This window comes from Folsomia candida, unplaced genomic scaffold (assembly GCF_002217175.1).
Source record: "Folsomia candida strain VU population unplaced genomic scaffold, ASM221717v1 Fcan01_Sc035, whole genome shotgun sequence".
Taxonomy (NCBI): domain Eukaryota; kingdom Metazoa; phylum Arthropoda; class Collembola; order Entomobryomorpha; family Isotomidae; genus Folsomia; species Folsomia candida.
In genome coordinates, this window is record NW_019091227.1 from 107,451 (window position 1) to 121,385 (window position 13,935).

The following is a 13,935-nucleotide window of genomic DNA, read 5'->3' on the forward strand; positions in this document are numbered from 1 at the left end:
TTCCACTTGAAAGGTTTCAATTGAATTTGTGCGGAGATTGGAGAAAGCGAAAGCCGGATGAGATAATCGGTTAAGAGAAAAGGTGAAAAATGATGAGAGCCTCGCGAGGAATTTATTTATTTCGGGGGAAGAAAGTCAAAGTGAAAGTGGAGAACTGTGCCGAGACGGCTTCAAGCTTAACACGAGATAATGGAAGACTTACTGAATGGTGGATTTGTCGGAGAAAGCGCTAGTGAAAGGAGGCAGGGACGATGGTTGGACTGTAATTTTCAACCAGTTGTTTCTTTTCTCTTGGTTTTACGGGGAAAATAGAAAGTGGGAAAGGTGGATCAGTCTGAGGAGCAGGGAACGACATTGTTCATCCAAAATGCATTTTATTCATTATTATTGTCGCCTCGGAATGTACGTGGGGCGAGAGAAAGTTGGATGGAGACAAGGGGAGACGTTTTTCGGTGCATTTGCCATTTTCTCTTTGCTGGATGAATTGTAATCAGAAGGTTCCAACTTCGACTTGAGCATATTTTAATATTCACTTTTGTGACATAGTGAGCAATTGAGAGTGCGATTTGGTGAAAATTTTCGTAATGTGCTAACATCAGAAATTCCTAAAGATGCAAAGTTTTGCATTGTTAAATATATTGTGCTCAAATTTATAATCTGCCAAATCCTACACTGCGAACACATCATCTTATTTAATTACATATTAAAGTATTCATAATTCAAAAATCCATAAATGGCGCAAAGATGCAACGACAAATACCTAAAAATTAGTTTAAATCTAAAAAAAATACGTGTAGAATATAATTCCTGACAAAAGTAAAATTCTTATAGAAGGAAAATGCTTAAAAACATTTCTTACAGATATAAAAATGTAAAATTGAAATTCTTTAAAAAACCATGCATAAAATTCAATTTAAAAAAATATTCCTTCTTTTGACACCCTGTGTAAACCTAGTCTTGATGGATCCCGATTGATTTGATGATTCCGACTGACACGAGAAAGACAGAGTTGTGCTGAGAAAGTGGTGCTGGAAGTGGTCGTGGTTTGTTCTCTCGAAACGTAATTTTCCCTTTATTCCCGCGCCACAAAAGCTGTTTCTCGATGCGTGTGTGGCGGCGTTGATGGGATGCGACGTGTCAAACGGGTCGGAGTGAATGAGACGTAGCAGAAATAATAATAATTTCCACACGTAACAGAGTTGTAAGAAATTGCGAATTCTTCTTTTTTCTGGGCGAAAGTAAATCATGAAATATTGTCAGTTTCGTTATTGATTGACTTGAAGAAGTGATGAAGATGAAAGTTTGGTGAAAGCGGGTTTTAGTTTATGCACTAATGATGCGACGAAGTGTTGGCGGTGGACCAGTTTAGCGTGGATGAGTTGGATGAGTCAAGTGTGTTTGCGCAATTATTATGAAAGGTGTTGACATAGACGATGAGGAGCTAAACAGAAGTGATGTGATGGAATTGGGCGGGAATTTTTAATCTAGAGGTGATTCACACACGTAAAATAAGCTGGCAACAAGATCCGTGAACATGTAGTTACTATGAGATTTTATCACTTTAATAAAAATTTATTGCGGAATTATAACAACAATTTCCAGGAGATTCAAAGTTGTTAGAAATGTGTTATTTTCGTCAATTTATACCCGAATGGAGAAATATTTTAGTTTCTCTGAAATATTTTTGTTACCTTTTAATCACCAATATTAACCAGGCATTATTGTAATGTTGCTAAGTAAACCGGACAGATTTTCTACGCGCCAAAATCACGTGCCAATTTGATTAACATTGGAAGCGGGTTGAAATTCAAATCAAATCTATCCGGTTTACTTTGAGAAATCACAATACACGTGGTCATTTTTTTTGCTATAAAGTTATTATAACAGTTTAGAGGAGTGTATATTTTGTATTTTCACGAATTAATTTAATTTACACCATCCTTTGGGTTATTGGGAAACACTAACATTTAAAAAAGTACTCATTGTTGATGTAAAACGTCGAATTAAGAAAGTGACCAAATAGCTAATATAATAAAAGCTAACAGATAAATCGGACCGGTCTTCCCAAATTATTTTAAAATATAACATTTGAATTATTTAAAGGTTACCCCCAAAAAAATAATTCGTGCTGATCAAATCCGTTAAATCTCGGCACATATTTATTTCTAAATTATGTAGAGCAAGAATAATCTAGAACTCCTAGTTTGAAGTAAATTTCTTATTTGCGTAATTTTGTAAATCGACGCCAATAATTATTAATTTAAAAAAAGTATTTCTCAATGAAACAAAAGATTCGAGGGTCTCTCTCTCTCTCTATTTTTATTTTGTAAGAATGTAATTTCGTCTTAGGAATTGCAAATTGGATAAAAATTTGCAATACTTCACAAGAATTGTTGAGAAATCAATGTGTAAGTATTTAAAAGTATGTCGGTCAAATGGTTGACATTCTTCGTGCATTGCCGCTACTGTGATGCGAGGTGGAATCGATCAACTTCAGTGGCCCATATTGGCATGCAAATCTTCGTGGGAAATGAATTTTTTTGTAAAGGATTTCACCTTTACCTCGAAAAGTATTGATTTTGGCGGGGGCATCCTTGAATTTTCGAAGGCAAGAAATTAATACGGGTTTAGTCATCAGAGTGAAGTTAAGACCGAAAGTGAGCTAATCCTTAGGAAATATTTTTTACAGTAAGGTTTTGCTCGATTTTTTTTGTGAAAACTGGATTTTTTAGCGTATTTAAATACAAAGTGTCAGTTTTCATAAAATTCAGTTTTTTTATAAAGTTAGCTCGTACTCATTACAATCTCGTCCTTTTGCATGGGTAGAACTGTTTTCTATTAATATTTGGTTTATAAAATATAAAAAGCTTTTAAAAAATATGATAAAATGTTTTAACAAAATACTAGTCAAGGACTGCAATCTGTTTAATTTACTAATATGTAAAATTCTGAAAAAATAATAACTTCGACTTTGAAGTAATACAGAATCCGATATTCATAACGGGTTTCCTGTTTGAATTGTAGAATTTTTTTGGAAACCTTCGGATTTTGTACAAACTGAAGACTTCGTCGAGTTGGAGATGCGAAAGTTTGCAAATCATTTTTCAACTCAGTTTTAAGAACTTCTTGGCGAATTTTGTTTGATTTGTTAATGATGCGATCTCGTCATGGCATTAATTGTTTCACCGTCATGCTTAAGTGCCATTAACCGTTTTATCTAAAAGTCTTACGTGATGCAATTTTTGTATAAGGAGCTTTCGTGGATATGCTTTCATTTTTACTCAAAAAATGCAAAAATTTTCTGCCTTCAGAGCAAACTGAAAGTGAAAATATTGCGAAATAATAAAGGTCCCGAAGATGGACCACTTTACGTCGAAATTGGGCCTCCTTAGTCGCCGTGATGATGATGATGAAGGTAATTTAATCGGGTCATCCTCGTCACCACGACGCGGTCTCAGAGTTTAGCCTGCGGTTGGAGAAAGAGGAGAAAGCCCCGAAATAAACCGTCTTTAAATTAAGTGCAGAGTTGAGACCCATATTTCTCGGGATGAAAAGTATAAAGGGGAAAATCTTGTGGGAGAAGATCTTGATCGAATAATTTGACACAACTTTCTTCAAAAAAGATAAGTCGATAAGTGAACCAGGCTTTGGCTTCGTCGTGCCGGGGACCGTGCACGGGGGTTTCCAAATTTTAAGTTTAATACAAATTGAGATCAAACAAGATTTTGTGATTTTATAATATTGAATACTGAATTTAACAATTTCTTTAGTATTTACAAATTTTTGAATGATAAATAAATAATAATGTATTTTAAAATGGGTTCACATGCAAAATTCAGATTGTGTCATATTTGTGTTAAAAATTCAACAAAATTATTTCTCTTGCAATTTATATTCTAAAATTGTGAATAAACCCCCAAAAACCTGTCATCAAAAATGTCATTGAATCCATTTTTAAAATGATTCATAAAATATATGAACAATTTCCAAAATATTTTGACTAACGTGACAACCCTTCCGTGGCCCACATATGTGACCCATGTCACCAAATGACCCCGTTGACCCCTCAAATCGATCACAATTTTACTTACATAGTGCACTATCCTTCGCTTATCCAGAAATCTCTCTCTTTAATCCGGATTAAATTTCCCCATGAAACGAATCCCGCTTCGTTATGTCATCGTTTCGTGCATCAAGACGCCCTCCAGCTTTTCCTCCCGATTTGGCTTTTACATCCATCTCCTCCTCCTCTTGGAGAAAGTCAGTCCGTCACTTTGGACGGAAATTGTTCTTCCCGCCGTTGAAAATCAGCCTTTCGCTATCAGTAATTCAATCTCTGGTGGGCATATTATCTGGATCGCCGCGAGATCTCTAATCCCGAAAGAGGAGGAGATCATCTCTTTCTGGCGAAAGTACGAGTTCACTTTTACCATTTGCATAGAGTGCCCGAAGGTCTTTGAAGTATTGAGCGAATCATAATACTTACTTTCTCTTTTTCTTGGGCTGTTCTACTTCGCCCAGTCTGCATCTCTTTGTATGGAGTGACTTACGTGGCTGGATTGATGGTCTGTCCGTCTGTGTTTATATCGGTTTGTTTGATAAAATATCAACTTTGAAAAATATGTGTGCTGCTGTGAATTTGGCCACCCATGGTCCAGTTTCCCAGCGGCCCTTGCGGGCCGCTGGGAAACTGGCCCATGGGTGGCCAAATTCATATTGTTTTATTTCTATAAATTACGATGTCAATATATGCGCTCGAATAAAAACACGGTGCAGACATTTTGTTCCTCTGTTTTTTAAACAATTTCGTGTTTTTATTAATCCATGTAGTGCTTAGAAACCATTAATACGCCGGTAAAATCAAATGTGGGAATATGAACATTGTTTTTGGCTTGTATGATAGCTTGTTTCTCATAATTGCATTTCTTTATGATCTTAAAGTTCCTTTTCAAAATTTTCGGGATTTCGGTATACCAATATTTCAGTGTGCACATTACAAAATAGTCTTTCCTCACAAATGCACCCTGGTCACTAAGTTCGAATCCTCTATCGGGCCAACCGATTTGATTAGTGCCGGCAGGTTTTGGTGTAGGTGAAATTCCGAATACTGCGAAAAAGACCTTTTGAGCGTTAGTGATACCGTCAGGTTTCCCGTCGTTATCACCTAGAAATAAATAAGATTGAACAATTTTTGTGTGTGCAGGAAACATTTTATTCATATTTAACTAAAATCCTATTGTCTAGTAGTTAAGTCTAAAGGTCCGTCCAAATCGAAGAGATTGTGACACTCGATTTTCATTTCATTCAACACTTTCAAAACTCGCCAAACTGACTTCTGTTCATTGAAATGAACTCAAAAAGCGAATTTCCGCCAATGGTGATTATAATTTCTTCACCGATTGTCGTACATTGCAAGTAAGACTTTCCTCCGAACCCCTTATTAAACACGATACAATCATTTAGCAAATGATCTGGAAAAAGGTGGTCCATGAGATCTGCATTTACAAATATTAACTAATTATTCTAAGCCTTTACAAAGTTTTTAATATTTGAGCGGAGCAGTTTGTGTAGGAAGTTGGGTTTCATAAATTTTCGGTATTTCGTTCAAAAAATTAAGTAATTCATGTAAATAGTGCCCTCGGAATCTCACATGATTATTATAGTATTCTGTACATCTGTAACCGCAAAGCTTAATGTCTTAAACGATCTCATTGCCTAAGGTGTACCACTCAATCGAGTGATCATCAATTCTAGCGCTCAACCTTGGCTTGAAAAATGGCTTGGGCATAATTTTGGTCATACCACAAACTGCGGTAAGGTCTGTTCCATGAGCCCCTTCGTTGTCGGATGATGATGCCGACGATGAAGATGTTCCAGACGATGAAAATTCAACACCTACATATGAATATACGATCCTCAGCCAAGCAATGATTCGGAAGAATTCTTCCTATGAAAAACATGAGTACCTGATGCTAACGGAGCTTGTGAAGATTTTTCGATTTTCCTTCTTTTACAGATGAACTTTTTGAGTTTCTGAGCAGTCGACGGTTTACTCGAAGAACCGGCTTTCCCATCCAGATCGGGCTTACCACGCTTGGGTCGCTCATTTGCAGAAACAGGCGCATCTTCAGGCACTTGTTCAGATGTAATTTTTTCGTCGTCTGAGGCTAAGTCCTTCAGACTGTTTTCCATCTTATAGACTTGTGAATAGGTTCGAACTCAGCGAACAAACGCGGATAATACTCGCAAATTTTCTCCTTAAATACTATTGCCTCTATTTATATTTTTATTCTGATATTTTTTTTATGTATTTTATGTTTATTTATTGCTGCTTATTTCATTTTCAAGACCGGTTCGGAAATGCTAATTTAAAAAAAAAAAATATAAGCCTCATAATTCAGAGGTTTCCGAGAAACTTTTTCGGGAACTAATTTCAAATTTTTACGAGAGATAATTCCTCAGGATAAAATACACCTAAAATTATTTCCCCTGTATTATCACTTAACTTATATGTCACAGGTATGCTGTTTAGGATTTCTCGAATTTTGAACAAGTCAGTGGTGAACGTCGAAGCGTAACCTTTCTCGAATGTTGCTTTTTGAATCTTAATTCTAACATACTGTCCGATTCGAAATTTAGGAGTAGACGGCTTTGACTTCTGCAAATCCTCGTAACTCTTCATCCAAACATTAAATTGATTGGAAGGCTTTACATCTTTTGGTCGACAGTTTATGGACCTATGCACTGAAGAATTATAGGATTGTACAAAGTCTTGTAAATTGTCTATGTATTTCGTATCATTTGTAAATGTGAAAAACTTATTCAGACGAAGCATTAGCGTTCTATTAAATCTATTATATTAATGAATATGGAGAAGAAATCCATTTCACCAAAGGAATCTCAGTCGTGACAGTTCATTTCAGAAAAAGATCCTTTAAGCACAACAATGGAAATTGACCACGGTAATACATTTCAGTTGTTACATCGTTTTTCTATGAGTATTTCGGGAATTACGCAATCTGGCAAGACACAATTTTTAAAATCCTTGTTGCTAAATTCAAATAAGATTGTCACTCCAGCACCAGATAGGGTTGTAATATGCTTCACAGAAGAACAAGAAGCGTATAGAGAATTAGTGTCAAAATTACCTCATGTCGAACTAATCAAAGGCTTGGAATTCGATCTGGAGGAATTTAATCCGGATATCAATAATATTATTGTAATTGACGATCAAATGCATGACGCTGTTCAAAGCGAAAAAATTTATCAACTACTTACAAAGGGGTCACATCACAAATCAGTCTCTGTAATAATTTTAACCCAAAATTTATTCCCGCAAGGTAAACACGGTAAAACCATGAGATTAAATACCCATTACACAGTAATTATGAAGTCGCCTACGTTTGCTTCACAAATTAATTACTTAAGCAGACAAGTTTTCCCGAACAAATCACGCTTCCTTCCCGACGCTTATAAAAAGGCTACAAAAAATCCTTACTCCTATTTAGTGTTAAATTTGCACCCACGTTGTGACGATCAGTACAGAGTAATACAAGGTATTTTAGGTGAAACGGATAAATTTGTTTATCTACCAAAATGAAATATATTATTGAAATTGAGGGCTTTCAGTTGCACAGTGCATTTATTATAAAAGAATTGTCAATCGTCGCCTCTGATCTCGAAAATCATTTTTTTGTCAAGTCACCGTATAGTTTCGATAGATTGCACATGAACGATAGAAGAATTGTACGGTATTGCGAAAATCGTTTGCATAAAATTTATTGGTCATCTGGAAAAGACAAATTTATTACCGTACGAGATTATTTACAAGAACTTTTGAATAGAGACGTAGATAATATTGTATATACTAAGGGAATGGCAAAAGTTAACGTTTTACGAAACTTGTTTAAACTAAATTGCAAACTTATTGACATTAATACTATGGATGATAACATTAATCAATTATGGGATCAGCTAAGATGTGAATATAACGACTTGCAAGAAATGACAGAGCAACAGTGCCCGTTACGATTTCATAAAGCAAATCCCCATTGTAGCCATTTCAAGGCGGCTGTAATTTCGTTTTATTTCGAAAAACTGCAACATCAGGATGAGCAAATGCTTACAGAGGAATCAAGGTTTTCTGAAGACGTTACACAAATCCAACGACCAGACCAGGAAGAAACTCATTGAAGCGGCAACTCCCGACCAAATTAGAGCTCTCACAGAGATTGCTATGAATATTGTATGTGGAAATTTTCCGGTAGCAGAACAGAAATTAAAAAAGTTATCATTGCACAAAGACTCAATAAGAAAATTGTCAAAACGAACTTTATCACACAAGAAGAAAAAGCACTTATTATTGCAAAAGGGTGGTTTTCTACCTTTTCTGATTTCACCAGTTTTATCAGCATTAGGTGCAATTGCAGGTAGAGCCATTGGCTCACAATTGGGGTTATAAAATGGCACAAAGAATGCGACTGGTTGAAGACGACGAATACAAGCGTTTGCTAAAGAGACATACCCCTCTATCTCAAGTCAAAGAGCATTTCTTTCGTGATGCAAATGGTCGAGCCGATCAAGTACTTGATAATTCTGAAATCCCTGATGACATAAAAATTCAACTTTATGGTTCCATCATGAAAAGTGTAAAGCAACAATTGAATCAAATACTAGCTGATCCTATAAAGGTCAAACTTAGCCTAGACAAACCAGATGCAGCGATTAATGCCGATAGTAGTGCAGACTTTAGCTCCCTAGATCATTTTTCATCTGCTATATCGTCTGCACCGTGTTTTTATTCGAGCGCATATATCGAGTTTCGCGTCGTCGAAAGGTTCAGCGACGGCGTGGGATCCAGATACACTTAATGAAGTTCCTCAAAGTTCTCCTTTAAATTTGGACGACATTATCTTACTCAGAAATGAGCCCGCAAACGTCAAAGCTACGAAGCTTATTCCTCTCATGACCATGCTGAAATCAAGGCCCGATCTTATCAAATGGGACACAAATGGAAGGGTAACTTTTTTTGGAACAGAATTTGCCCCGGAAACCAACATAATTGATTTGGTAAATTACGTAACACGAGAATTGAAGTGGAGTCATAATCCTGCAGGTATTAATCGTATGTTAACAGTTTGTAAGATGGTAAACGTTCCAACGACAATGTTGTCCAAGGATGTTAAGCAAGACTTAATGGGTCCACTGGAAGGAATCAGAATTCGTTCTAATCAAACCGATAGCGCTTCTAGGATGGGAGGCTTTAAAAAATGGAAACCTATATCAAGTAAAGACAACTTAAATTCTAACTCAGACTCAGCTCGTTCATCGAGGGATACACATGGACCTACGCCGATGCGTAATGTAGATTCGGGTGCTAAAAGAAAACGACGCCGAAATCAAAATGCAAGCACAAGTTTCGGAACACCTAACTTATAAACCTTTCAACATGTTTAATAAGGACATGAGCACTTTCCAAAAACGGCTTCAATCGTACGAAGAATGGCCGACCAATAAGGCGCAAACACCCCATACGCTGGCCGAATGTGGATTTTATTATTCCGGCGAATCAGATAAAGTTATTTGTTATTTCTGTGGGGTCGGCGCGCACAATTGGTTGCCAGAAGATAATCCTTGGATTGAACACGCTCTTTTTTCGAATAAGTGTACATATTTATTGGTTAACAAAGCCAAAGCCAATCAGAAGGTAATTTTATCAAAAAAAATTTCAAGTCAAATTTGTATTAGTAATATTAGAATTACAAGCTTTGTCTTATTTCTATAGAAAAATTTTTCTGTTGATACCGCCTCTGAAGAACCTCATTCTGAAAATGGTAAAAATTTTGTTAGTTTCGCTACAGAAAAAATCAGACGATGCAAAATATTATAATGATTACCTTTCAGCTGCAGCTGCTGGAACTCCAATTCTGGCTACCGTAATGGTTGATCCTATCTGCAAAATTTGTGATGCATCTGAAGCGAGATTCGTGGTTCTGCCTTGTGCCCATTTAAGTATGTGTTTAGACTGCTTGTGTACACAAGATTATTGTCCACTTTGTCGCAAAAGGATCAAATTTCTTTTGAAAATATTTATTGCATAGACTCGACTTACATGTTTGTACAAACATAAAACTAATATATTTAAAATGAAATATAACCATTTTCGTTTACTTTATGCAATTTACAACTCTTAATTTTATTATTTCACATATACACTTAACATAAATTCTAACCGATGTAAACGGTTTACGCAACGATGCGACAATCATGATGGGCTATGGTATTAATCCCATCAGCTAAAATGTATCTCTTTGAATCAAAGCAATGGAGTGCAACTTTCGAAAAGTTTCCAGAATAGAGTTTGTGATGCCGTGAACGAATCAGATTCATTCTGCATACCAATTTCTTTTGTTTGAATAGCACTGATTTAAATCGTTTATGATTAATGTACTTATCAACTATTTGTTTCTTGACACCTTTCATTGCTTTCTTTCTTATACCTTTTCCAAGAAAGGAATACATCTTCGGCGCAACACCTACGAAACTCTCTAGAACATTTCCTTTTGCTTCATCTGTCATCTTCCCTATAACTTTCTTGTTGACGTTCAAATAAAGAAAGTGTGATTGGTCATAATTACTAAAATCAAACTCGTCAGCGTGCTCAGCCAAGTCCTCGTACAAATCTGCAGTGGTTATTGAATATGCTAATGAATCAGTATCTGTAAACAAGAATTTCGCTCTTTCCCCGAACCACTCGCCAATTTTATCATAGTGCCACTCATACATAAAGAGTTTACTTAAGTCGAGTACCGTGAAGGCAATATACAACGACTTATTTAATTTCACCACTGCGCGGTCAAGAAAAGTTATGACGAGGTCAGGACTTAAAATTTGATAATTTTTGAAATTCGAATGTCTAGTCAACTTCTTCATCTGCTCTAGGTTACTCACAATTCTAACATCTTCTCGATTTCGTACTTGTTCTGCGGATTTCCCGAAAATGCTATTTACAATAAATTTGAACAGATTTTGTTCAAAAATGGTTCGTGCTTGTTGACGCAAAGAACCGTTAAATAAGACATAATTTTTCAACCATGCAGATTGACTGAACTTAATTACACTGTGTACTTTTTCTAAAGTCATTCCTTTCTTTAAATAATATTTTAAATTCCTATAATGAACAGCGTACCTTTTACGAGGGCCCAAATGCGGTACGAGCTTAGGTTGCTTCTCAGAATAAGTCATATTATAATGGGAAATAAGGTCTGTCTGATACGAAGAAAGTAGCTTACTGTTTACACAAATTTTCTCGGGGGCAAGCGGGTACTCTGAATGTTTGGGGTGCAATGCCGACCCGTACCCTAGGTCCACAACTAAAATTCGCCCGATATTATCTTCATCGCCCCATTTTAAAATTTCTGAACGAACTCTGCGTCTTCCCATTCAAAATCTCCTGTGGGCAAATGCTGAAGAAGAGCTTCTCCGTACAAAATGTTCTTGTCAATGTAAAAAAGATAATTGTCTTCATCTTTTATTTTTCCGCTTTTTCGTATATACTTATTCCTCGCCGAAGCATATCGCGTCGAAATCATTGAAACACCACCGCGGAGTCCTAATTCTATAGTATTATACATGGCAGAATCGATAAACAAATCTAAAACCTGTTTCGTATTTAATAATGCAGCATCCCATGAATACCCTGCTAGCGAATAATAGTGAACAGGATCTAGTTTATAATGTGTCAAGGCAACCTCACGAAATTTCTCGAAACACAAGCCAACAACAAAGTATCGGTCATTAAATAGAGATCATGATAATCCCCTAAATCCGAGCAATATGATTTGAAAATATGTTTACCGTACTTGTAATCAACATCTGAAACGCCCGAACTTGCCAATGAATTGTAAAAGTCGGATTTTTTGGGAAACTTTTTTTGATCAAACTTTTTCCACTTATCCATATATTCATACATATAAATTCCTTTTCTGGACATTTCTTTAGCCGCACCCTGTCCGAAAATCTGTATTAATGGTTTGAAGTCTTGCTCAAAATTATTTCCCAACAACAAGTCATTCGTCAGAGTATCCAGTGAGGCTGTGAGGAAGAGAAACGAATCCAGAAAAACGTAATTCTCACAGAGCAACGCCATATACTTTTCAGAATTAGATGGAATCACTTTGACTTCTTTCGCAGACAGTTTTCTGACGTAACTAAGCAGTAAGTGCGAATCATAGCTCCTAAAATTGTGCATTAAAACCGGTATTCTATCTTTTTGACGGTATTTGGCATTACATTGACGATGCGCTGCCCCCCTAAAGCGTCCAGTTTCATGTGAATGGTCCCTTACTTTATCCTCCTGGAGAACATTTTCACAAATGTGACAAATATTACTCTCTTCATACAATGTTTGCTCTTCTAATGTAGGATTACTCATGGGCACCTTGTTTAAATTCAAACTATTTAGTTGATCGCAAATTTCAAGCTCTTTTACGAATATTTCCATGCAATCCTTTCCACGATATAACGATTTATAAATCACTTCATCGTTTGAGACAACTACAAAACAATAACCGCTCGGAACATGTTTAGCGTACTGCCGTATTTTTCCTCTTCTTCGCTTTACTTTCATACAGAGAGCCTCAAAATCCGAATAAATGACAAACCTAGATTTTAATTTTAACACTACTTCTATCCTTGTGGAAACCAAATTTATTTAGAAATCAAATACGTAAATCCCGAATAATGCCAAAAATTGTTACCCAGCCGGGAATCGAACCACGGCTCCCTTGAATTCATGTCAAGTGCTCTGACCTCTGAGCTACTAGGGCAATTAGTAACATTATAGGGACTTTTACTGATATTTGTCTGTGGCCTTTTTCTGTGAATTTCTACTTTCTTTTACGGTGGTAACGAACTGTTGCCTACCAAAGAAAGTTCACTTTTGGCCTACGATGGAAAGTTCTTTTTTATTCCGAACTAGGAATTTGTTTTGATTTTAACACTACTTCTATCCTTGTGGAAACCAAATTTATTTAGAAATCAAATACGTAAATCCCGAATAATGCCAAAAATTGTTACCCAGCCGGGAATCGAACCACGGCTCCCTTGAATTCATGTCAAGTGCTCTGACCTCTGAGCTACTAGGGCAATTAGTAACATTATAGGGACCTTTAACTTATTTTCAAACTTTTTAAATCGACAAACAGGCTCCTCGCGTAAATCATAGGGATCGGGCATGCAAACGCGTTGCTTCTTGAAACAAAAACAAAGTTCTTCGTGTTTATTTAAGCGAGCTTGACTTGGAAATAGAGCAAGGCAATTATAACACAGTAATCGCTTATGATGATTTTTAGAACCGTAAAGTTTTTCAATTCCATTTATGTACATAAAATGTCCTGGATTATTTGCACAGGTTTGAACGTAAAGTAGGTTAACAATTTTCCGTTTTTTATCTCGGATGTGCATACTTTGGTATTTAATATTTAGCTTCCCTCGATCATCGAACCCGAATACATTTACAGCGAACATCTTCTCAGCGTTTCGACTTTCAAATGTTTTGATATTCTGCTGTGTTGTAGGAAACTCAATGCATTTCCAATCATAATTATTTACAAATTTTTCGTACTGTCTGATCCTTGCTCTATGAAGTGACTTTATATCGTTAATATGCATGCCAATCAGAAAAGCCCATTGAAAACATTTGTTTCCCTGCATTTGCGGATTGATAATTGCTTTCTTTCCAGCCAACTCTTCAGGGACCGATACAAAACAACCACCTCGCAAAATCTCGAACTCGGCAACCCGAATATCGCTTCCTAGAATTTCGCATAAGTTCCATCCCGAACCATATTTCTCGAATATTTCAATTTGGTGTTGAAAATTCGTATCAATCGCGTTTAAAACGGCAGTCAGATAAAATTTGTTCAATACAACTTT

At 36.2% G+C, this 13,935-nt stretch overlaps 2 protein-coding genes across 2 annotated transcripts in view; one reads left to right on the top strand and one right to left on the bottom strand.

Moving 5' to 3' along the window:
• Window positions 1-13,935, top strand: part of LOC118439404 (neuroligin-1-like) — a 114,309-nt gene that overhangs the window by 54,225 nt on the left and 46,149 nt on the right. The window lies entirely within an intron of this gene.
• Window positions 4,744-6,234, bottom strand: LOC110860911. The gene is made up of 3 exons (XM_035860689.1): window positions 5,967-6,234; window positions 5,803-5,895; window positions 4,744-5,164 (listed from the first exon to the last, which is right to left on the bottom strand). The coding sequence occupies exons 1-3, from the start codon at window positions 6,190-6,192 to the stop codon at window positions 4,818-4,820; spliced, it is 666 nt and encodes a 221-aa protein (XP_035716582.1). The 5' UTR covers window positions 6,193-6,234; the 3' UTR covers window positions 4,744-4,817.